A 25,922-nucleotide genomic window follows, 5' to 3' on the forward strand; every position below is an offset into this window, starting at 1 on the left:
TTGATTGATGAAAACTCTTCCGTATTTATGCCCAAATCATATATTTCTTTTCTCAGTTCTAAATGGTTAAATCAAGTACAAATATAATGCTGTAACAACATAATATCAAATTCCCTTCTATAAGTTGAACTTCTTTTTCCTCGGGAGTCAATGCGGTTCAACCATTTGCGTCAACGAGTCACCCAATATTATTATTATTATGAAAATATTCCCAAAATTATAAGAAATAAAAATCCATTGAACAAGTCAGATGGTCAACAATTCAGTCACCTGGATCATGCGGATTAACATCGACCGTGCTCACTGCTAAAAATATCATAGGTCCCATTAGATAAAAAGCTCCCTTTGCCATTTAATCCGCGAGATCAAAGTCCAAACCCATTCTAATTAAGTTTCCATGCAAGCCCAAATTGATTGATTTTTAAGACCAATTAAGAATAAAATTATGATTTTTTTCATGGTTTTAATTTCCATGGCAATAAATCAATAATAAGGTTCGGGGCTCAATACGCCTAAAATAATCTGGTTTCCAATAACTTGCCACATGTACATTTCGCATTAAAAGCATCAAGGACCTCCACTTATTTGGTACTATTCTACCTAGGAGATTATAGCCACGCCAATACTGGTGTAATGAGAAGATCTCAATCGTCCGTTCTTTCATAGCCTCCAACTAAAGATCAAAAGCATCAAATGGTTTCTATACAGATTTTTCGCACATCCAGATCTTAGTTGTGACCCATCCTTGGGTGTTGGGTCCCGACCCAGGACGCTCCTACAGTCCTACTCTTATTTTCAATTTTAAATCTTTCAGAGTTTTTGACTTTTGAAATTTAAACACGGGGCCCCGACCCGTATCGATCCGATTCCTCACGTCCGTCCACACCCTATGCGGCTATGCCTATGTAGTCGGTCTCAAACGTTATAAATGCCATTTATGATTCTCTCTCTCTCTCTCTCTCTCTCTCTCTTCTCCTCAAATCACTCTCCGCACTCTCTCTTCCCTTCCACTTCTATTCTTCTGTTCTGTTCGTTATCTGGACTTTCAGAGATTCGAGTCCTTCGACCATTATCTATTAAACATTGGGCATTTCTCTGACGACGCTCAAGACAATCCAAACATTTCAAAATCCTTCGAGTTCAGCACTTGGACTGGTTGGAAGGTTTAATGGAGGTGAGATCCTTATCACATACTCATTACCCTTCTTTCCTTTATTGTTTCCCTCAGAAACTCATCTGGGTTTTCTCCAACTTCTTAGATCATGTAGATGCTTGAAGGAAAAAGCTCTCAAATGCAACTTCACTGAAGAACCCATATCAGAAGAGTCCAGACAAGTTAAAGGTTAGTTTCTAAACTTCAATTCCTTCTCTTTCAGAGAATCTTGTTTCAATGAGACATCTAATGGAGGTTTACACAGCAGTACAGTCGACATGAGACTTTTCATTTTTATGCGAATATCTGGTTTTGTGTTTACTTTTTCTTTTCCTTTTTTTTTTTTTTTCAATTTGTGGGTCAGATGACTCTATTAAATCTCTTTTTGATGAGAAGAGGGGATATTATAGCAGAATCTCAACTCTCAAGCATAAATGGAAACACTTTTCGTGCAAAGCGAAACGCTCGATCTCTATTCTTACAAGTGTTTGGCATCAACCAAATAATCCAAAAAGGAAATGACATTTTGATGGCGCTTCTCAAAAAGTTTTTCCAGCTTTTACATTTAAAAAGTTCTAAAAGGTTTCAGATTTAAAGCTCTTTCTCTCCATTTGACAAACAATGGGACCAACCCCAAACAGGGTCCCAGAAAGGCACACTGTGCCTGACTCGTCATTTTTGCTAGCTTCTGCCGCTTGTCAACTCGGAAGATCCGAGTTGACTCAGATTCAGCAAAGAGGATTTGAAATCTTGAATCAAGTAGAATTTTTCTTTAATTTGTAATTTTTTTAACATAGAATGGTGTTTCTTTAACCTAGGGTGCGTAAGCTTGTGATCCAGTGCAGCTCTGTGTATCATTCGGAAGTTGTACAAAGCCATCATGAGGCCACTCGCTTGTTGTAGATTGGACAGAGCGATCAGCCTCGACTTTGACGAGCAAGATCGTAAGCAGTCTCAACCCTGAACTCTCAAGTTCTTAATTCTTTCTTTCTCCACTCTGTCCCTTACGATGTTATCACTCATCAGTTATCATTACCATAGATCTCTATGGGACCCACGTTATTATGATCTTTAGCCATTCAATCCAGTATGATCTGGACTACCGTTCTAAGGCAATTTAAAATTATGCTAATCATCAGATCAGATGGGATAGCTTGGACGTCCAGGGGTGGGGGTGGGTCCAGCATTTGGCTCGAATCTTGGCTAGATGGCTGATAACCGTCCGTGGGATGCCATGTGTAGGGCCCACTAATTATTAGATATGGTAATCCAGTTCCTTAATTAAGCTTTTTTCTGAGAAGCGTGGGGCCCGTCATCATCATCACCTAACTGGAAGAGCAATCTCAACCATCGGTTGAGTGGACTGTTTCTAGAAGGGGATCAACTTATAGGACTGCTGGAGATAATTCCCATCTCGGTAACTTTGACTTTCAGATTGGAATCTACGAGATTCATGTTGGTGGGTCCTACACGGCAATCTCATCTTTTCCTATTTTTAATTTGTTCTTTTTTAGTGAGTGGGTCAAGCCATTAATGAGGGGAAATTGAGATAGCACTGTAGCACTGTAGCATAGACAAGAGGACGAGATGCAACGGGGTTTGCGTGGTTTCTATTAAATTCAAGCCGAAGAAAATAGTGGGGCCCTCAATTCCGGTACCATACTGGTATCGTACTACGTTGGGCAGGTTTTCTAGACGACCCGATTAGGGGACCTTTTTTTTTCACATTATTTTAGTAATTTAAGAAACAATGTATCAGATGGGGACAGAGATGTCATTGTCAGGGTCTCAGGGAGGCTTTTCATTTGTAAAGGGAATATGAATTTTCTATTTGGATCGGCGCCAACTCCACGGATTCGATCTACTCCATTTCTGTGCTGTCTGCTGTTTTTGTTTTTATCTTTTTTCTATTACTTATTAGTGTAGGTTATATTTATTTTATTTAAAAAAATGGAAAACATTATTGAACATTTGTTTTTTGAAAATGGAGTGAAATTGTGATAACATTTTTAGTTTAATTACGAAAAAATCTGTCTGTGTTTCTAAAATATCAAAATTTGCTTTCGAAAGACAAAAAATATATTTAAATCTATATCTATTGATAAAAAGGCAAAAGGAGTTAAGGTGCAGTTTAAGTAGGTCTAACCCGAGTTCATACTCAGACTCAATTTATCCAAAGATTTTGCATAGGTTGGGCTTGAATTTTCAACTTTACATTGGGCTTAGGCCAAAAAAACTCAAGTCTAACATAAATTCAGGTTGGGCTTGGGTTGACGCCTTGGGTAGTCCGAGTTCGGTTCAATATATTCTACCTAGAAATTGGGTTACAAAGCTTAGCACGTTCAATCCAAAGCCCAGCTCAAGATGTTGGGTTAAAGCTCAGGTTAGGTGTTGGTAAGAGAAAAATTATTGATAATTTTCAATAATTATTGATAATTTACTAATATATAACAAAAAATAGAATAACAATAATTAATAATAATTTCCTAACCTAGGCCCAAGTTTACCAACTTAGGTCTAACCTTGAGTTTAACCTAATATCTTGGGCTAGACTTGGGCTTAGGCGTATTAAGCTTTATAGCCCAATTTCTAGGTAGAACATATCGATAATATGTAGACATTCTGTCAAAAATGTTGACACAAGCTCAAATTGGATTAGGTCAATCTTAAACCGTCCAAGGCCTCAACCCAAACCCAACTTAAGCTTAGGTTAGCCTTAAGCCTTTTGGCTTAAACCTAGCTTGAAGTTCAAAAACTCAAACCCAACTTGTGCAAATGAACTAGGTTGGGCTTGAGTTAGGCCCAACCAACCTAAGGTACACCCCTAGCTCCTTTTGCCTCAAATTCTTTTAACAATACTCACGCATGTAGGGTCCCCGCCAGCAATTAATAGTACCAATTTTAATTTATAGTTACTAATAGTAATATTAATTACTAAGAGTAGTAATATATTATGGTATTTTTTAATTATTCTCAAAATAGTTAATAATTATTGTTAAATTTTATAATAATATTTAAAAATTTATTAATAAATTAATAGTTATAGTTAATAATTCTTAATTATGAATTAATAAATTTTAAAATTCTTAATTTATAAAAATATTACTATTATTAATAGTAATAATAGTTAATTTAATAATCAATTTAATTACTCATTAAACAATTCTTAATTTTTAAAATTTAATATTAATAAAATAATTGATTATTATTGGTAATTAATTAATTTGTTGGTAATATATCACTAATTAATTAATCATGAATTATTATTATACCATTATTATTAATTACTAAATATAGTAATACATTTTGATAATTTTTAATAAATCATGGATATAAATAATAGATTTTAAGTGAACTTTGGTATTTTTCAATTAGTCCTGATAAGAAATAATTAATTTTGGTAAACTATTAGTAAATTGTCGACAATATAGTAGTTAATCCTAAAAATATTTCTAAAATAAAAATGATTGATTATTAAAAACAGTAATATGGTTTGAGAATTTTTAATTAATCACGAAAATAATTAATTTATTTTGGTTTGAGTTATAATAAAATAAAATGGAATGATTAAATATAAACAATATGTAATATACCATTCAAAGTAAATGGGTTGGATTAATAAATACCAAACCATACCCGATCCAACAAACCACATCACTTTAGTTAAATGGATTGAATAGAGAGAGAGATGAATTGAGCTAATTAAGTAGAATAGTTATTTGGGTAGAGTGAGAAACGTGAGTTCTAAGAGAGGGATTTTAGGTAAAATATATTGAGCTAATTAGAAAATGGAGATAGAGGAGAGAGAGTTAAGCCTGTAAAGGAGAATGGAGGGTTGGTGTAATGGAGCAAGGAGAGGCATGGTGACGCGAACCATCTTGCTATGTATATAGATAGATATATATTAAATATTATTCATATTAAATATATATTATTATATATATATATATATCAAAATATATTTAAAATATTCTTTATATTTTAAAATTTTTATTTATTTGAAGTAAATTTAATTTTTCAAAAAATACTGTCAATTAAAAAATTTAGGGATTTGGGTCCCCGTGGAAAACCTGTCCCATCGGGTGTCAGGGTCAGGGATGGGGATTTATCTCGGAATTGAGATCCGGACAGAGAATATGATCCCCGCCCCGTTGCCATTCCTATTCAGTCCTCTATTAGAAGTATTCTTTCTGAAACAAACTATCAAGTCAGTGGAGGAAAAAACACGTTTTTAATATCAAGAATTCAAAATCATGTTTACTTGATTTCATTTTCAAAACAAACCATAATATGCAGTCACGTTGGACAAAATGGGTAGGGATCTGTTGTAAATAAAACGCTCTCAATACGAACCATTGCAGTCGTACATTGGGAACATCTCCTTCATCATTCATGAAAAGATGTTCTTATTCTGAACTTGGAGAACACTCATTTTTTTCTCAATTTCGACTATGATATAGGAATGATATAATATCTTAAAATTTTTTGACTAATCAACTGGTATTAGGCTGTGATTGGTTTGAAAGAAAAGGTAAGGCCTAAGGTGTAAGTTGGGCATCCGATTTGGAGAATATAAAATCCCGTTTGGGAGGGTTTCTGTGTTGATTGAACTGCATTGACTGAGTGGCCTTGTAAAACTTACCGCAACCAATTTCACTGGAAAGTTGATTTCTCATTAGACATCACAAATTTCACCATCAGACTAGGACCCACCATTTAGAAAATGTGCGATGTCAGATACTTAATTCCTGGCTTTTGAAATGTACAATGTCAGATTATGCAGCGGGCTTACCGTGCAATGCCAGGACTTCAGATCAGCTACCAACACACATGAGATGTTCCCAATATCTGACTGTGAAAATCTGTTGGAACAATGTTGGGAGCGTTTTATTGACAGAAGATCCCTGTTTTGCTACAAGCTACTGCGAAGAAGTCCTCCCAAACGGGCATTTAAACAGCGTGGAGCCTACCAATTACTCAGCCCGAACCTGCCAAAGTTGCACCCATAGTTTACTTCAGTATTATTTATTTGCACACTAGGCAGTTGGAGTTGGGATTAGCAATTTGCAAGTTGCAGCTACCACTTGTTCGGTCAAGGGGGAGACTTTTGCATGTGCAACTGTGAGGTGTGAGCACATCTAGGCTCTCTCCTGATAGCGACAAATTTCATTGTTGCTTCTTGGCTCTTGCAATGCAGACATGGCATGGAATCTCAACTGCCATTAACCATGGATGATCCATGCTAGTTTCTTTAGCTCGAAGCAACATCTATGTATTACTATTAAAAGTACAACCCCACTTCGCTTCAATGCACGCAGTGAAGCCTCTTACGGGGGACCTCTTACCTTTCCTTCCTTCTTGTTTTAATAAACCAGACTAGTGGTTTATTTCTTCTAAAATTTGTTTTGCTTTTCGAAAAAAAGTAACACTTATTTCTAAAAATTAAAAAAAATTACAAAATTTTAATGGAGTCTCAAGCTCTGAGAGGGGGGACAATGTGGGCTGGATGGGTTTTGGTTTTAGAGAAGATTGGGCCTAAATGGAAGGCTAATCATTTAAAGTCACAACATTTTGGTTATATGTATATATATCATTTAAGGGGAAAAGAAGATGATTTGGAACTTATGGATGTTGACAGTCTGCCTTCAAGAGATTATGTTTTCAAGTCATGGAGATAGCATTATAGACAAAGCAGTTAATCCTAATATTAGATTTAGGACTTGCTTCTTAGGCTCAGTTTGGAAGTAGAAAAATACAAATATGCAGAGTGCAAAGCCTTACATTTTGTATTATTTTGTACGGATTTGTACTCTACATATTTATATTTGTACTCCTTTCAAACTGATCCTTACGGGTAAGCCAAATATCCCCCTTGAACTGTGGACGTGATTTAAGCCACTTTTCTATAGAGGACAGGGGGGTCTGATTAGGTCCCACCTTTTTCGTAAAGAAGCAGGAATAAAGTCTGAAAAATAGAAAGGAAAAACAAAACAGAGTAGGTTGGGTTGTTTGATCCATACCTTCCAGCCTTTTAGGGTCAATGGTCCTTTTTTATTTTTTATTTATTTTTTTTGAGGGGGGTGGTACCATGGAGCTACTAGCCCATTACCCGAAGCCATAACCCTCCAAACATGGTGAAGGGGCGGGTTTCAATCTCAAGTCTCTGCTATAGTCACCCGGAGAACTTACCATTCTAGCTGTTTAGTTCTAACTTCTAAGGTAGGTATGGCCTTGAGTTGAGTCATGATTGCATTACTACTAGAAACTTTCATGTTCATATTGCATTAGGTGACTAGATTGTTCATTCAAGCAGTTGCTCCAGTTAAGAACAATGACTAGACCCGAAATTTCACATGTCTGATTATTGAGCGTGCACTTTATTACCTTATAGAGTACAATTAATTACAATTATCAAATTATTTTCCATTGACAATGGAAACTTATAGAATTTGGTGCAGCAATTGAATAATTAATGGACTGTTCATGAAAACATTGTTATACTTAGATTTCTATCTTTTGTTATATGATATGCATGGCATGTTTTATGCAATGTTAAGTCAAATTTCAGGGAATTCATATTGGTATATTTGAAATTTATTGTGTCATTCCTTAGCAATTTATGTTACACAAACAAAATTTAGATGTAAACTTTCAGGGATAATGACATATGATGGCCTTGAGAGCTGCATTCGCAACAGTAGCTCTTATGACAATGAGAGTGGGGCAAGCAGAGCAGATGGTTGCCCAAGTGATTCCTTAGATGATGCCTCAAGTTGTTCTTCCACTAAAGATGTGTTTGGATCATTCTCCTCCCAGTGGGTAATGAACAAGAAGAGTGATGATTGTAATGATGAATGGGAGGAGGTCTCGAACAGCCCTCAACATTTTTATGTCAAAGAGAAACCATCTTACACAATAAAATTTTCAGATGTAGAGACCATGAAAGAAAGATTTTCTAAGCTATTGCTAGGAGAAGATATTACAGGAGGATGCAAGGGCCTTAGCGCTGCTCTAGCACTGTCCAATGCTATAACAAATCTTGCTGGTAAGAGAAACATAATCTTTCTTCAAGAAATTCATTGAAGTTGTTTATTTATTGTTATATGAATCTTTATGGTCATTACCATTTTATAATTTAACTACTGATTGTACTTCCTAGCTACTAATCCTCAAGAATTTCTAAGATGGAGCTCTGTATTATTGGTTTGTATTATTTCACAACAATTCTGGTTGAACCTTAATGCATTTTATCATCAAGTCTTGACTGATCTGGGGAACAATGGAAAAAGAACGTTCAAACCTAAGGATAGCAGAGTCTTAAATATTTGCAATAGAAATGACCAGACTCCTAAATACTTCTGATTTATGTCTAAGTTTGAAGATGCAATTTCGAGAGCTCATCATCATCAATCATCATCCAAGCCATATCTCAGCTAAATGGGGTTGGCTACATGAATGCTGTTTTGCCAATCCATTCTATTTGCAAAAAGTCAAATCAGGATCCCTATTCATGCAATTTGAAGAGCTAACCAAGCTTATTTATTGCAATAATAATAACAACATTTTACCTTATCAGTGCCTAGAATAAATCGGGATCCCTATTCATGAAATTTGAAGAGCTAACCAATCTTATTTAATGCAATAATAATAACATTTTACCTTATCAGTGCATAGAATGACTATGGAGCTTATCTTTCCTCTTGAAATGTTCTATTCCTGTATCATAAAATCATCACTTATGGCATTCCAATGAAATAGTAAACTTGTTCTTGCAGCATCAGTCTTTGGAGAGTTTTGGAAATTGGAGCCACTGCCTGAGGAAGGGAAGAGCATGTGGCGAAGAGAAATGGACTGGTTGCTCTCCCCTACTAACCACATGGTTGAGCTGGTACCTGCCAAGCAAAATGGCACCAATGGTGGGACCTTGGAGGTATTCTGTTTACTTCAAAGGACTAAAAATTTGAACCTATTTTATAATGTGGTAGGAATTTATTCTGAATTTATGGATGCAGATAATGACACCAAAAGTCCGTTCAGACATCCACATGAATGTTCCAGCGCTTTTAAAGCTAGACTCCATGCTTATTGTAGGTTTACCTTCAACTTTTCAAATGCTGAAAAGTTCATTTATTTAATTATCTACATTCATTCCCTCATGATGATTTTAATTGGACAGGAGATACTGGATTCTATGGTGAACACAGAATTCTGGTATGAGGAAGGAGGCAATAGAGCAGAAGGAAGGAGCATGACACCGAGCAGGAGGTGGTGGCTTCCATCTCCCCGTGTCCCAAGATCTGGACTATCAGTCACTGAAAGGAAGAAATTGATTCATCACAGCAAGATGGTGCATCAAGTTTTCAAGGCCACCAAAGCAATCAATGAAAATGTCTTGCTTGAAATTCCTGTTCCAACTATCATAAAAAATGCCCTTCCCAAGGCAAGGAAGCTATCACATTCACAACAGTCTTAATTTTCAGAAATCTGCACCATTAGAGTGGTTGGTTGTAGTTATAACTGTTCCTACCTAGAAAATTTTTAATTTTTCCTTCATAAGTAATAATTTTCATAAAGGTACATTTTGCTGTTTTAAATGCAAAAGAGAATTACTGACTGACTATAACAGTAAATATTCTGCCTAACATGTCACTTTGGGATCTACTTCTTGGATACAGCAAAAAATCTGGTGTTGATTAGTAATCTCAGGTTGCCTGAGGTTTTAGATGTTGGGGCCTGATGTGAACCAGTTTTAATTTTCAACTGCTAGAATCAGTTGTAGTCCACTGTCACAATATACCAAAGCAATTAATGTTTTTATTAATTTTCATTTTCTTTGTTTCCAAGCAGTCTGGAAGAGCAAACCTAGGTGAGGAATTATACAAGGTTTTGAATGACAAATCGAGATCAGTTGAGGAAATGCTCAATTCTCTACATTTAAAAAGTGAACATAGTGCTCTTGACACCATTAACAGGTTGGAGACTGCTGTATTTGCATGGACACAGAAAATCTCTGAGCAAACAAGTGGAAAATCTCCAGTCAGAAACTCATGGTACCATGTGAAGGATACAATCTCTGAGCTAGATAAGATTGAGTTATTATTGTGGAGAGCTGAATCACTTCTACAGCTGCTCAAGATCAGATTTCCAAATCTTCCTCGAACTTTTCTTGATGTTGCAAAAGTCCAATATAACAAGGTAACAATGCTATAACAGCTTTAACTAAAAGGCTATTGGATATCATCACCATCATCATCATCATCATCATCATCATCATCATCCTAACTATATATGGGGACGGGTACATGACTCCTGTTTTGCCAATCAATTCTATTTAAAGTCAAACTCTAAGGCTATTGGATGTATGTCTCTTATTTCTCTTCACTACCAATGCTCCAATATTTCCTACCATTCTTCAGCCAATTAGTGGGAAATCTCCTTCTATTAGTCCCAACTGTTACAGTTCAGGCCAATTTACAGTGTTTTGTCACCTATTCCACCTGATAATACTATTCTAATTATTGAGCCAAGCTGATTTATGTCATAAAAAATAGAGATGTGTGCACCTCCAATCCACATTCAAAAGATTGCAATTCATTGGAAGGCTTCACAAAATTGTCAGATATTCAACCTAAGAGCTGATTTATCACCATTTAACTAACTGTTAAGACCACCAAATGGTGAATAAGCTCTGAATGGACTATTTTACAATATAATCTCATGGTTCTTTCTCTCTGCCTTACTGATATTTCTCCTGATTGTTGTCACACATCTGCTTATTACCATTCAATAATAAAGTGGTCAAAATTGAGTTTCAGCATGAATCATCAAATTGGGTAGGTGAGCCACACTAAAATCAGAATAATCCAGAGGACCAATGGTATTGGTCCACCATAATATGGAATTATGGACCCTTTGTTTTTTATCAAAATTCTTCCTTCAGTTTAGTAGAATTAACAAATTCTTACATCTGTCCTCTTTCAATTTTGACAGGACATTGGACATTCAATTCTTGAAGCTTATTCAAGAGTTCTTGGAAGTTTGGCATTCAGTATACTCTCCAGGATAGGTGATATCTTGCAAGAAGATGTGCTAAGCAATCCCAACTCGCCTGTTGCAAGTTGTTGCTTTCCTGGAGTAAGTCTCACAGGAATATTTGAATCTCCAGCAGTAGACAGTCGCATTTGTCATTCACTCATCGATCAGATGAACAGGGTTGATGGGCAGTTTTGTGAATCTAGTGCAAGTAAATCTTCTGATGTGGTCTTTTCTGATAGTGAGACCAAAACAAGTTCAGTGACTTCAACACCATGTAGAAGCCGAGTATGGTGCATTGGTAGAGAAACCTGTAGGAGTGTGCCTCTTACAAATTCTCCTTGATAAATATAGATAAAATCCCAAGTCTTCATGGTTGTAAATATAAATGAAATTATAAGTTCCTACTTAAATTAAATTATATATTTAATTCACATCTTTTCGAAGTGAATTATTCATGCCTGATGAAACATGTATTTATAATTATATATATCCCAACCCATACCTCCAACTTAATTAGTGAGCAGACTAAATGCTCTGCTAGAAATGGAAACTGAGACAGACAAAAAATGGAGTTTCTACACCAAAGTTGAGTTGGCACACGATGTTATGAGGTGATCTCCAACCCTTCAATCCAAGAAAAAACAGTGAGGAGATAGAATCGATTACTCGATACTTGGTCTATCACATTGGTCTCCAATGTCACCTACAGACATAAGTGGTATGGCCAAGACAAAGTGCTACTTAATTTGTATTCAACGTTGCCAATACATTCATTGATTTGACCCAAACCAATACAGTTAACCTCTTAATTTATGGCAAGTCTTAACAGCCTAAGTTCAAGGATATATGTAATGATGGTGCTGAATTTTAGGGTGTGTTTTGAATTGTGGGTTGGAAAAAGTATTGTGCATTCTAGAACACACCATCCACCTGGAACACACCTGTGTGGCGTGTTCTGAAAACCCCACCACAAGAGATGTTTTCTTTGCTTTAGTGTGCTTAAAAGAGAATATTCCTGTGTAGCATTTGTTCAAAAAAATTTTAAATATGATATCTTTAATCAAGCATTAGACGATGCCTTCTTTTTTTTTTTCTTATGCTTGTAGGTTTTTGACCATTCTCACCTTCGATTACCTTATAAAAATTACCACATATGCAATTAATCTATATAATTACCACACGGCCATGCAATTTATCACATGTATGTGATTTATGATTCACATGAGGTTCTAATTCGCCATATGTATATGATTTCACAATAGGTCCAATCGTTACTTAACATTCTTTTACATTAAAAATCAACAATTCAAATCACCAACTGATTAATGCATAATTTACATGAAAGTATCATGAATAACAAATTGAAGATAAATGTGCTTGATAAAACTGTCATGGGGTTCAACTATATATTATAAAATTGCAAAATAAATTACTCAGTAAACAAACCCAGGTTTAACACAAGAACATAAATGTTTTATATTGGTTTTTTGAGTTGCACTAGCATATCATGATTCTTCAATTTTCCAACATTTCCTAAGTGTATTATGTTATTTCATACTTCACATTAACCATTAAAATGTGTTTCATATCTTATTTATCATCATTTGAACCTGTATCTTAGGCCACACTTGTTTTTCGGAAAGTTAGTTATTCTAGGTAAGTGCATTTACCCATGTTTTTATTTCCCACGTAAATAAGGCAATAACAATTTTAGTTATAAAAAATTATTATTAAAATGAGCAATTTTATTCCATCCAAGTGTTGGTAACTTTCCCCTCGATATCACTTTCTATAGACCCATATAAATCTAAAAAGAGAACATGAATATCTTGGTTAATGAAAACCAAAATCCTATTGACAAACTTTTTCCTCTCTCTCAAAATCTAAAAAATGAATGGGCATGGGCTCTTAGTGTTATTAGGCGAGTTCAGATTTGTGCCCCACAACATCCCACTGCACATTCCCGCCGTGTATTGAGAACATCTCCCGATGATAGTACAGAATCAATGATGTCATCATGGAGAGATGTTCTTAATACACGTTGGGGATGTGCTGTGGGACATTGTGGAGCGCCCCCTTGTGGGGCACAGATATGAACTCTTATTAGGCATTTATGTGACTTGTACAAGTTTTCCCTAACTTGTTTATTTGAATTTTTTCACTATATCCATGTATTTTTAAAATTTTCACTAAATCTATGCATTTTTAATTTTTTCATTATATACATGTCTACAATTTATTTCTATAATTGGCATGGCCCTTTGTAATAATTTTCTACAATTAAACATGGCATTGCCACATGTAAAAGAGATAAGAGAACTTTGCAATTGTGATACAGATGATGTTGAATATGATTTTGGCATATATTGCTGTTGAAAACCCTTTATTATTTTTGCTCGCCTATTTTTCCGATCAATCACTCTTTATTCTTTTGGTTCCCAAGAAAAATAAATTAATAAACACACTTACAGGGATAAAGCATATAGATGGTTACAGAATAGTGAGGATAATTTTGAAAATAAAAATAAGAGTTTTGAAGACAAACTAATAGACTTTAATTAAACAAAGATAAAGAAAATAAAAATAATAGTGAGGGATACTTTTGAAAATTAAAATCATGGGTCTCGATCGGATTAGAACTTCGAAGACAAAGATTCCAATCCTTTTATAATGGAGGCTTAAAATGCGAACACAGACTCTAGTTGGGCCGAATTGGTTTTGGTCAGTTGACCTGGATCGTTTGGTTGATTTCATTCACCCAATTCTTTGTCATGTTTGGAAAAAATAGTCTTCATGACGGTACCAAACATTTTTTGTAGGGCTGCTTTAGAATTTTCATTTACAATTTTAGACCTGCAGAATGCAGAAAAGACCATCTACAACAGCTGTACGAAGAATAAGAATGATCTGTTACACGTTGAAGGGGAATATAACAGCAGGGGATTGACTGAAAAAATAAGGGACCGGTCTTGGGTTGGAGTCTGTCCAAATTAGAATTATTTTTGGATGGATTGGATGGGTTGGATGAACCAATAAGATATTGAATAAGATCAATCCAGAGGTTCAAAGTATGTATTGGATTGGATTGGATCAGGTTCATCCATAATATATTTATATTATATTGGGTCAGATTAAATCAATAGATCCAATCCATTGATAAAAGATAAGAATACAAGTGTCAATGGACCAGGTCTAGGTTAGAATCAATATAAATTAAAACCAATTTGAACAGATTTTCAAGAGTACGTATTCATCGGTGGATTGGACCCGGTCCATCTATAATGGACTCATATTGGATCAGATTGAATTGGACCAAATCTGGTCCAATCAACACCCCTACTGAAATGGACCGGGTTCAAATATTAAGAAATGATTTAATATTCTTAACAGTACTAGATATTAGGGGTGTCAATGGACCGGTTTTGGATTGGACTCCATTCAAACTAAAATCAATTTAGATGGATTAGACGGACCAACAAAACATTTTGAATTGGACCAATCCAGACTTAATGATCCAATGTATTTACTTGGATTGGATTCATATTACATTAATTGGGTTGGATTGAGCCAATATCTGATCCATTAATAAAATATGAGAATATAGGTATCAATGAACCAGATTTGGATTAGAATTAATCTAAATTAAAACAAATTTAAACAGATTGATCGGTCCAGGCATTGAATTATTGAACCAATCCAAAATGTTCATTGGATGGGCCGGATTGGACCTAGTTAATTTGTAATGTACTCCGACTGGATGGGATTGGACCAAATCCAGTCTACCCTAACATTAATTGAACAGAAGTTGATACAATTAAAACAATCAATGCAAGCATCCTTCAAAGTATTTCACTGATGGACACCTCATGAAAATGATCATGGCCTTGCAGGAGGAGTGACTCAAAAGTCTTTCATCTTCTGTATGTGCAACACATGTATATATAGAGAGGAATCAACACATGTTTTATGTATAAATATGCAAAGTTGGGTAGGTTGGAACTCAAGTCAACAGAAATCCTGTGGATCGAGGTATTTATGGCCTTGTAAGCATGGATCCTAGTAATAGTAGGAGCAAGCTAGCTCCAGTTTTGGTGGTTGTAGGGTCAGTTCGTTCCCTTCAACAACAACTTTGTCTTGTTTTGCTTTCAGGGATTTTATGTCTTGAGATGATCATAAAACCCTGTTTTTCCAGCAGAGATGTCAACCTGCATGGCTGCATGGAGATAGAAAGGGATGGCGCTCCTCAAGCTTAAAGGCGCTCTCACAGATCCTTCAGGCCGGCTCTCTTCTTGGGCGTCGGTACGTGAAGATTGTTGCAGTTGGAGAGGCATCGATCCGTTGCAGCAACATGACTGGACATGTGGTTCAGCTCAATCTCCTGATGATCCTTATATTGACCCATTTGCAGCTTATGAAGAATCAACTCTGGACGGTAAGGTAAATCATTCGTTGCTCAATTTGAAATTTCTGAATCATTTGGATTTCAGTGGAAACGACTTTGGAGGTATTCCTCTCAAGTCTCATTTGGAGGAAAAGTTCCTCCTCTCAACTTGGAAATCTTGCCAGCTTGAGACATCTACATCTTTCTTTTCCATATCCTTCTCAATATGTGGGCAACCTTCATTAGTTCTGTGGTCTCTCTTCCTTAACATATCTTGATGTGGGAGGTTTTAATACGAGTAAAGTAGCCAAAGACCTTGAAGCCTAACTGAATTTGTCATAGTTATCTCCTTGGTTTTCAATGGTATGAATTCGTTTATCTATTAAGACGGAATATCAGTTTATTCTTTGCGATTTTACCTATTCTTGTATTTATTTGATGATGCCGATTAATCTTCTCTTTCATTTTATAGCGTTTTCTCCCTGTCTCCTTGAAGAACAGATCTGGTTCAAATAAGGAAATGAATTGATTATAAACTTCATTTGTATTTTCATCCCAACTATTTCATTAAAACGGTCCTAATAGGCACTGTGTTAGAATTTAATCGAGTATAAGATTTAGTATATTCAAGTTGATAATTGGATTAGTCACATTGTCTTATGGATATTTTAATTAAATGATTGGGCATGTTTGCATTGAAAGATTTGCTTGTTTAGGTCTCCGAAGCTCCCGAGTCCCGATTTGTTGGTTGTTCTATCGCCAGATGATGGAGGCCTATCACAAGGCCCATCTCACCCTTAGGGGCGGCAGCTCCTATGATAAGGATAAATCCAACTAAGATCCAAGAATTCAAGATAAGGGATCCAAGAATCCAAGATTAGCAAGATAAAGCAAGACTCTTTCAAGATTATCAAGAAAGACTCTAAGAAGCATCAAAATTAGCAAGATAATCCAAGATTCATGCATCTAGGGAGATCAGACCAAGAAGAGTTCGATCCTATCAGATTAGATATTTGGATCTATCCTAGTTGTTATTTCCTAGTTCTTTTACAATTTCTAAATGTATTATAAATACTGCTATTTTCCCAGAATTATTCATTAATTCATACTTCATTATTTCAGAATTTCTCCAAGTTCTCTTCTTCCAATTTTTGCCACATTTTCTTTCTCCTAAAGAATTCGGTGTTCTTCGCTAGAAGCTAGCGATCGCCCGGTGCTTGCATAGCCAGCTCGGTTTTCCATTGCTTCCACGCTGCATCACCAAAGTTGGGAGATGTTATCCTTATGATGTTTTCGGGTCAATAAGAGATAAAATAAAAGAAAATGTATAAAAAAATGAAAATTCCCGATAGGTATCGTGTAATGGGGAAGAGCTATCACATCTTTGCAAGCACACCGCTTGTGATAGTATCGGTGACAGTGTTCTCTGTGCACAAACCACAAGTGTGGTTTTTACAGTCGGGTTGTGTTCTCATTAAGAAGACAATGAACATTGAGAAAGTACGATTGTTGTGGGTTTAGTGATCAATAAAAAGACAATGAACAATGACTAAACAAAGAGAGAAAGAAGAATAGAGGGTAAATGGAAGAAAAAGAATGGCAAAGAGGATTGATGAGGGTGATTTGCCCCGACCTCATCTTAGGGGGACACATGGGCATTGACTCAGCATAAGTGACAGCTCAACGCGACCTGTCCGCCAAGGTCCAACGTGGCAGCTCGGAACCGGGTAACATTCTGATTATCCCGAGCTCCTCCCAAGAAAAGAAGCCCCTGAGCTCCTCCACAGAAAGAGAGCCCTCGAGCTCCTCCCAAGTAAAGGAGCCCCCGAGCTCCTCCACAATAAGGGAGCCCCCGAGCTCCTCCTTAAGAAGGGAACACCCCGAGCTAAGATTCTTCCACAGGTGTCCCAAGCCAGGGTACTGCAAGACAGGGATCTCCTGAGCTCAAGGCACTTCAAGGTGAGCTCGGGAGCCTCCTAACATTTGTTCCAATAGGCCTAAGTAGGCCTCCTCGGGTAGATTAACCTCATTATGGCACCTCCAGCTCGACACAAGGTAGCTCGGTGCAAGGTAGCTCACAGAAAGGCAGCTCAACGTATCACAAGAAGATCTCCCCTAACAAATGTACCTGCCAAACCTAGGCCCCTGCACTCTCGCCAGGCGGCGTCATGCCTGTCAAACCTGAGAGGTGTCCCTCGTATGACAGAGCCGTACCTTACGCAGCCTTGGCAAGTAATGGTTGCGGTAGAGGATCAAAGGTGGTTATGTCAGGTTTGACAGGACACCATTATATAAGGACTCCAACCCCTTGAGAGAAGAGGTAATTTTGATTTTGCGTTATCTGCACTCTTATCTCTCCTTGTATTCTCTGCGATTCTCTCTCAGAATCCTAACTTGATCGTCAGAGTGTTCCCGTTGGGCAAACTCCCCGAGAATCCTTCACTGTCTTCTCCATCTCAGGTGTTGTCCTTCGCCAGCTAGGAGTGACCAGATCGCGCTACATCATTCAACGCCGTCTATGGGAATCGCTTCAAAAGGCCTTCTTCCACTAAACTTACAGACTTCAGTTTTCATGGCTTCCTCTAGCAACGCAGGATGCAGTGCAGAAATGAACACCGCTGGGGAGCAACTCCAGGTCCCAACGGTGTGTATTGGACAGTTTACTATCCCACTCTCCATGGATGGAGTTCCCATTCTGAACGTGCCTCAGACAATGGCACCCGTGAATGCTCCACTCCCTTTCATGATTGGAACAACCTTCACCGAACCCTCCCTTGTCCCCTCGTGACAGCCCAAAACTAGCTTAAAGACCTAGTGCAATGCATGCAAGCCATGCAAGCTCAGATGCAACAGGTCTAGCAGTTCCAACTATATCAGCAGCAAGTGTTGCACTGAGTATCTCAGCATTATTATCAGCAGCAGTTTCCTCCACTGCCTTAGACCTAGCAACCCCTTCCTCCTCGACATCCGACTGCGCAACAAGTTTGGCCTCGCCGTCAGAACGAGCGTCCTTCTCGCCAGGGAGAGACCTCTCAGACCCAGAATCCTCTCAAGAGTCAAGTCTCATCCCACGGGAGGAAGGAAAGACCAATCACCCCTGTCTCGCCACGTGCAGTCAGGTCGGGAGGATCCCAGCATACCAAGTCCGCGTCACCTTATCTTTCTGAGTTCGTGGCCCCGCTTGTGGAGAACCGGTTTGAGGTCTTGGCTGTAGACTCCAGGCAAGATCCCTCTATCCTTAGCCGTCACCAGCAGTCCATCCCCCTCCCTACGAAAACTATGCCCGACAATACCGAGGCCAGCAACACCAATGCGGAGCCCGCAAAAAAGCTGCGGAGACGTTGTCGAGCTCGCCGAACTGCAACACACAACCTGCCCGAGCTCAAGGGTAAGGAAGAGGTAAGCTCAGGTGAAATAAAAGCCACTCCGCTCCTCTCTATACCATCCTCTCTGTCTCTAGAACTCTTGGTCATCCCAATGCCCAAGGACTTCAAACTACCTCCCTTGGACAAATATGATGGGTCGTTCGACCCGAATGACCATGTTGACGCCTTCCAATCACAGATGCACTTGGCAAGGGCTAGTGAGTCCTGCATGTGCGTGGCTTTCTCCACCACTTTCAAAGGAGTGGCCCGTACATGGTACAAGAACTTTGCGTCTGAATCAATAGAAAGCTGGGCGCAGTTCGTGCAAGTCTTCACTTTTCACTTCGTCACCAGCAAGCGGTGCCTGAGGACCCAGGAGAGCTTCCTTGGCATATTCCAAAGGGAAGGAAAATCTATCCGAAGTTACATCAAGCAGTTCAATGACGCTTGTTTACAGATATCCGACCTGGACCCTGCAATTCAGCTTACTGCGGCCAAGAGAGACATCATGCACAAAGACTTCAAGTGGCACGTGGTTGTTAATCAGCCCAAGATGGTAACCGAGTTCCTCAGGCTCGCGGACTAGTTTATAGGGACAGAGGAGGAAATCAACCAGAAGGGTGAGCAGATCCCTGAAAAAAGAAAAAGAGAAGCCGAGCCCTCGATCCAGGGTGACATCAAGAAGAAGAAAGACCTAGCTCGGGGGGCAAGGCCAGGTCAGCCTTTCCAAGCTCCACCAGTAGATAGGACAGACTACATGTCCTTGAATGCGAAGCAGGCCGAGATCCTCAGGGCGATCAAGGATGTCCCATACGTGAAGTGGTCACCCCGACTGAAAGGGGACCTTAATGTAAGGAATAAAAATTTATATTGTAGCTTCCATAAAGATCACGGTCATAGTACCAAGAGTTGTAAAAACCTCCGCGACGAGATAGAAGAGCTCATCCGTCACGGATACTTAAGAAATTTTGTACGAAATAATAATAATAATAAAACAGGTTGACAAGGGGAGCAAAGTAGAGATGCTCCTGAACCCAACAACAGGCAAGTAGAGCAACCGCAGAGGCAGCCCCTGTAAGACAGACCAGTTCAGGGGACCATCCATGTGATTGTCGGAGGATCGATCGTCGCAGGCTGCACCTCGGCTATAGCTTGGACATCAGCCCATGAGGTCGAAAGGGAAGACCAGAACCCCCCGAAGCGGCTAAGGACTGAAGACCCGATCTTCTTCACGGATGATGATGTGTGCGGGGCCCACTACCCCCATGATGACGCGCTGGTCGTGAAGATAAGGATTAATGACTTCGAAGTGAAGCGCGCCCTCGTCGACTCCAGTAGTTCGACAGATATCCTCTTCAATGCAACATTCGTCAAGCTTCAACTCCAAGAGAGCGAACTCAAGCCCACAAGCACCCCCTTGGTGGGCTTTAGCGGAGAAGAAGTCAGGCCCCTGGGGAGAATCACTGTACCTGTAGAGGTCGGCACCTGGCCTCGCATAGTGAGGGTCAACCATGACTTCTTGGTGGTCGCGACTCCCTCCCTGTACAATGCCATAATAGGTTGGCCCATCACCCACACCCTGCGTGCGGTGGTCTCCACCTACTATCTGGCAATGAAGTTCCCTATGGACTTTGGAGTTGGGGTGGTGCGAGACGATCAACTTTTTTTTTTTTTTCACAAAATGGCTGCTCTTGGACTTGAATCTACATTCTCATACTTGCGAGCCCAAGATTTAACGATTACACAAGTTGAAAAAAAAAAATTCAGATTGCTAGAATGGGGTTAGATTCCATTTAGAATTCACACAAATGGATAACATTTGCATATGTTCTTTTATGAATGCATATGGGTGTCCACAAGGGCAGAGCTAGGGGTGGAGCAATGTAATTACGTAGAGCCCCCCCCCCTCCCAAAATAATAATAATAATAATAATAATAATAATAATAATAATAATAATAATAATAATAATAATAATAATAATAATAATAAATAAATAAATAAATAAATAAAATAAAAAGCAACTCGTACAACCCAGATTTTTCAGCATGCTCCAGCCCTTACACAGTATAAGACTACTATATCAACTTTCTCAAGATAAACCTCTTAATTTATCCACTGGTTGAGAATATTTACGTTATATACTGATTATACAAAGAAACACACTAAATCAATACATGCGATTGTGTTATAAACTAAAAATTTTATTCATAATAAATAATTTACAGGCAATAATATTGGATGAGGTTACCAGTCACTTATGTTGATGAATTGAATGTGGACAACCTTGAGTGGATACCTGGTCTCTCTTCCTTGGCGTATCTTCATATGGGGTATATGAATATGAGAGCAGCAGGAAAATACTGGCTACAATCAATTAATATGCTTCCTTCCCTTCTTGAGTTGCACTTGAGTTCTTGTGAACTTCACTATCCTCTACTCCCTCATTCTATTAATTTAACATCTCTTTCAATTCTTGACCTCTCTAAAAACTCCTTGAACACTTCAGTGCTTATCTGGTTTCTTAATATTAGCAGCCTTTCTAACCTTTACTTCCGCTCCAATTATCCCCAATATCATAATTTGTCAAACAACCTAGACATTGGAGGTGGAGCATCAATATCATGGGGATGCCATTTGCAGAGTTTAGATCTATCAGAAAGTGGAATTGGTGGTGAGGTAACCAAACTTGTAGACAGTTTGTCAAGATGCAATAATAGAAGGATAAAGACAATAAACTTGGGCTATAATCAATTTAGTGGTCGTTTGCCAGCATCCATTTTCAATCTTTCTTCTTTGGAAGAACTAGATCTTTCTGGAAATCTATTTTACGGGAATTTGCCTACATCTGTTGGAAATTTATCATGCTTGAAAAAACTAGATCTTTCCTATAATCAAATGAATGGAACCATTCCAGTAAATGTTGGAGAGCTTTCAGATTTAGTTTTCTTGGATCTTTGTGAAAATTCTTGGAATGGTGTGATTTCAAATTTTCATCTTATGAACCTTACAAGATTAGAAACTTTTCTCATTTCATCATCTTCAGTCAAATCCCTGGTTTTTAAAGTCACATACGATTGGGTTCCTCCTTTCAGTCTCAAGTTTTTGTATTTCAGTGACTTACAACTGGATCCTAGGTTTCCTACATGGCTCCAAACCCAAAAGCAACTTTCTCTGCTTTCATTGAGAAATGTTGGTATTTCAGACAGCATACCCCATTGGTTTTGGGAGGTATTCTCAAACCGTCGGATAAACTTAGATCTCTCTAATAATCATTTAACTGGAAAACTGCCAACCCCGTTAAGGCTTCATTTAGAATCTTCTATTAATTTGAGTTTCAACTGCTTAGAGGGCCCAATCCAACCTTTGTCTGCACTATACCTTTCAAGTAATTTTTTTTCTGGAGCTATCCCAACCGACATTGGTAACTTAATGCCGTTGTTGTATGTGTTAGATCTTTCATGGAACCGGTTAGGTGGTAGCATTCCCCCTTCCATTACTAAAATGAAGCAATCTCTCAAATAATCTTTTATCTGGAGAACTCCCTAGGGATTGGAAGGATTTACAGAAATTGCAGGTTTTAGACCTAGCAAATAATTGTCTAACTGGTATGGTTCCTAGTTCATTTAGCCTTTTGATCAATCTTGAGTGGTTAGTACTGAGCAACAATAGCTTCCATGGGGAACTGCCATCATTAATTAATGTCGCAAAAAAGAAATACAGGGGGACTTTGTCGGGGTCTTTGTAATTTATCCTAATTATTTACTTCTTATTGGTTTAATTAATGACTTTTATTATTAATTAAGAATAACACAATAAACAATATGCCTTAATTACTGTAACTAATATGAATTATAATGAAATAAGTAATTAATAAACATTAATAATTATAGTTCATTTAACGCTAATTAATTATAGGAATTAACAATAACTAATTTAATTAACTTATCGATAACAATTGTAATGAATTTAACATTAATTTAATTAATTAATTAAGCAATAGGAATTATAGAAACATAATTTAATCGTAAAGTAATCATATAGATAATTAATTAATTATTTTACCATAATTTCTTTTATTGGTTGTTACTTGTCAGAGAGTTCTAATAGCAATTTCTTCCCTATTTTGACACAGATCGCTATTGCATCGCGAGGTGATAGCTCAACTCCTGTTTGCAGGGGGGGTGTTAAGGGCTCGGTTCCATTCTTTATTCTTCTGGAGGGAGAGGACGTCCGCTTCGTTCATCGCCTGTTTTGGAGATCTGTATGATCTTAGATCGCTATTGCAGGTATGTTGTTAGTTTTGATTCATTTTAATGTTTAGTGGTTTTAATGCATAATCATTTCTTGATAAATAAAAGGAAGTTTGATGGCTTTCAAAAGAGTAAATGAGTCAATAGGGCAAAAATGAGAGCCAAATCAGTAGGCCTGGATGAGTTATTGTGGTCGCTCTGTGGAGTGAACGATGTTACAACCACCAGGGTCAAGAAGGTGTCTGAATCTAGGTCACCGGGCCGGGTCAAGAAGATGGCTGTTATAAATCGTTCTGTTTTGTTTAAATCGGTTCGGTTTTCCTATCGAACCCGGTTATGTTTTATAATTGTGATGCCTTTGAGTACATCCAATTTGTATTATACATCTATCCGATAGCTTTGGACAGTTTTAAATTGATGCTATTGAAAAAGAGGGGGAATGCTATTTGAAGAAGGAAGATTTGGCCTGACCTCGCAGTTATGCGACACGTGGCAAAGGCAATAGCTCGGCACAAAAGCAAGTCTAAGGTGCGAGCACCAAGGGGAGAAACCAGCGGTCAGAACTCCCTACTGGGGGTCCGAACTCACCCTTGGCCCCAAATCAGAAAAGTAATCCGAACTAGCCTGCATACAATACTTCGGGACATACTTCGTCGAACTGGCCTGCCTTGTAACAGTTTGGAACATATTTCTCCAAACTGGCCTGCCGTGCAACAGTTCGGGATACACCTCACCGAGCTGACCTGCCCTATACATACCTCCGAACTCAAGACTTCGCCTCGCTCACCACTCCACATCGCCCTCAGGGCACCAAAACTAAGTAAACCGCACTATGCCTGACACCGAGGAAGTCCGTACCCGAGGGCGCCGCACCTGACTGACTTGGGATCTGATGCTTGACGGCCACACTCTAAACGGCCACCTGCCACCGCCTCCTGACACTGCCATCTCCAGTTAGAGAGACGGTTAGGCAGTGACGGTTCTGTCCCAGTAGAAAGGACAACGCCCGAGTTGACAGACGCAAGGGTAATCATACCCGACCTGACAAAGGCCTTGGAGCGAGTGCGCGAAGTGATTATAAAAGCCCCCTGCCCCCAACAAATAAGGTATGTGAACTTTGCGCTATCTGGTCTACACTTTGCCTTTGAGAGTTTACTGACTTGAGCTTCGGAGTTATCACACCGGCTTTCCCTCGGAGTTCTCTCATCTTTCCCGTTTCAGGCTCCCCGACGCTCCAGCTCAGAGGCGAATTCGTTGACAGTTAAGACCGGCCAGATCGCGCTCTATCAATTGACGCCGTCTGTGGGAACGCTTCTAAAAGCCTCCCTCTAAATCTCTTTTACCTACCCTTCTTTCAAAAACTCCAACACCGAAATGGCCTCCTCCAGTAGTGCCGGACGTGGAACCGAAATAGCCACTACCGGAGAACAACTTCATGTTCCGGCGGTGTGCATTGGTTAGTTCACCATCCCCCTTTCAGTGGATGGGATACCAAGTTTGAATGTGCCACAGGCGGTGGCACCTCTGAACACTCCCTCGCTGAACATTTCTCTTCCACTCCCCATCGAAACCAACTTTGCGAAACCAACTGCTGTCCCACTAGCAGCCCGCCAAAACCAGCTAGATGATCTGATGCAATGCATGCGGGCAATGCAGGCCCAAATGCAGCAATTCCAGCAGCACCAACTTCAGCAACACCAGGTGTTGCACCACCTCTCCCAACACCATTATCAACAATAGTTCCCTCAGCTACCTTTGAACCAACCACTGCTCCCCCCCCCGGCACCCTGTTTCAAAGCCGATCAAGGCCTCCCCTCAAGGTGGACGACCTCACCAAGGAGAGGCTTCCTGACCACAGAACCCACCTAACAGTCAAGCCTCATCCCCGGGCCGAAATCAAAGAAAGATCACCCCCACCTCGCAGCTCGCGGGTGGGTCAAGAACCTCGCCAACAAAGTCACCTCGTCGCTCCAAGCCCGAGTTCCCACTCACAGAGAACCGCTTCAGTGCCTTAGCAGCAGACCAGCATTCCGGGCCCATCGAGCTCGGCAACACAGAGGCAAACAGCGCCAGCACCAGGCCCACTCAAAGAAGGCGTCGGTGAAGTCGCTGAACTGCTATCCGCGTGCTACCCGAGCTCAGAGGCAAGGAAGAAATGAGCTCGGGTGAGGTAAAAACCATCCCATTCTCTCAGTTCCTTCCCCCCTTTCAGCAGAACTTCTGGCAGTCCCTTTGCCTAGAGATTTTAAACTCCCATCTCTGGACAAGTATGATGGGTCCTTTGACCCCAATGACCACGTCAACGCGTTCCAGTCGCAAATGCACCTCGCTAGGGCTAGCGAGTCGTGTATGTGCGTGACCTTCACCACCACCTTCAGAGGGGTGGTCCGCACCTAGTACCGGAACCTAGCTTCCGGGTCAATAAGAAGCTAGGCCCAGTTCGTGCAGATCTTCACTGCGCACTTTGTTACCAGCAAGAGGTGCCCCAAAACCGAGGAAAGCATCTTCGGGGTAATCCAAAGAGAGGGAGAACTGATCCGGAGCTACATCAAGCGGTCCAATGAAGCATGCTTACAGATCCCTCGGTTAGACCCCGCGGTACAGCTCGCCGCGGCCAAAAGAGGGGTGACGCACAAAGAATTCAAATGGCACATGGTGGCCAGCCAGCCAGCAACCGTGGCCGACTTCCTCAAGCTCGCGGACAAGTTTATGATAACAAAGAAAGAGATCAACCAGA

General features: G+C 39.2%; 1 protein-coding gene across 3 annotated transcripts; it reads left to right on the top strand.

Moving 5' to 3' along the window:
• The first annotated feature begins 933 nt into the window (after window positions 1-933).
• On the top strand, window positions 934-11,619 carry LOC148873605 (rop guanine nucleotide exchange factor 14-like). Of its 3 annotated transcripts, none has more exons than XM_088966859.1 (9): window positions 934-1,174; window positions 1,260-1,342; window positions 1,972-2,097; window positions 7,809-8,198; window positions 8,929-9,083; window positions 9,166-9,240; window positions 9,330-9,593; window positions 10,001-10,348; window positions 11,144-11,619. In XM_088966859.1, exons 3-9 carry the CDS (start codon window positions 2,034-2,036, stop codon window positions 11,528-11,530), a joined length of 1,683 nt encoding a protein of 560 aa, XP_088822985.1. In that variant the 5' UTR covers window positions 934-1,174; window positions 1,260-1,342; window positions 1,972-2,033; the 3' UTR covers window positions 11,531-11,619. The 3 variants fall into 3 exon arrangements, with proteins under 3 accessions (XP_088822985.1, XP_088822987.1, XP_088822986.1); XM_088966860.1 differs by having other exon boundaries at window positions 946-1,174; window positions 7,795-8,198; XM_088966861.1 differs by lacking the exon at window positions 1,972-2,097 and having other exon boundaries at window positions 938-1,174.
• The last annotated feature ends 14,303 nt before the right edge of the window (window positions 11,620-25,922 follow it).

This window comes from Nelumbo lutea, chromosome 1, assembly GCF_056320005.1.
Source record: "Nelumbo lutea isolate HS-2025 chromosome 1, American lotus-T2T, whole genome shotgun sequence".
Taxonomy (NCBI): Eukaryota; Viridiplantae; Streptophyta; class Magnoliopsida; order Proteales; family Nelumbonaceae; genus Nelumbo; species Nelumbo lutea.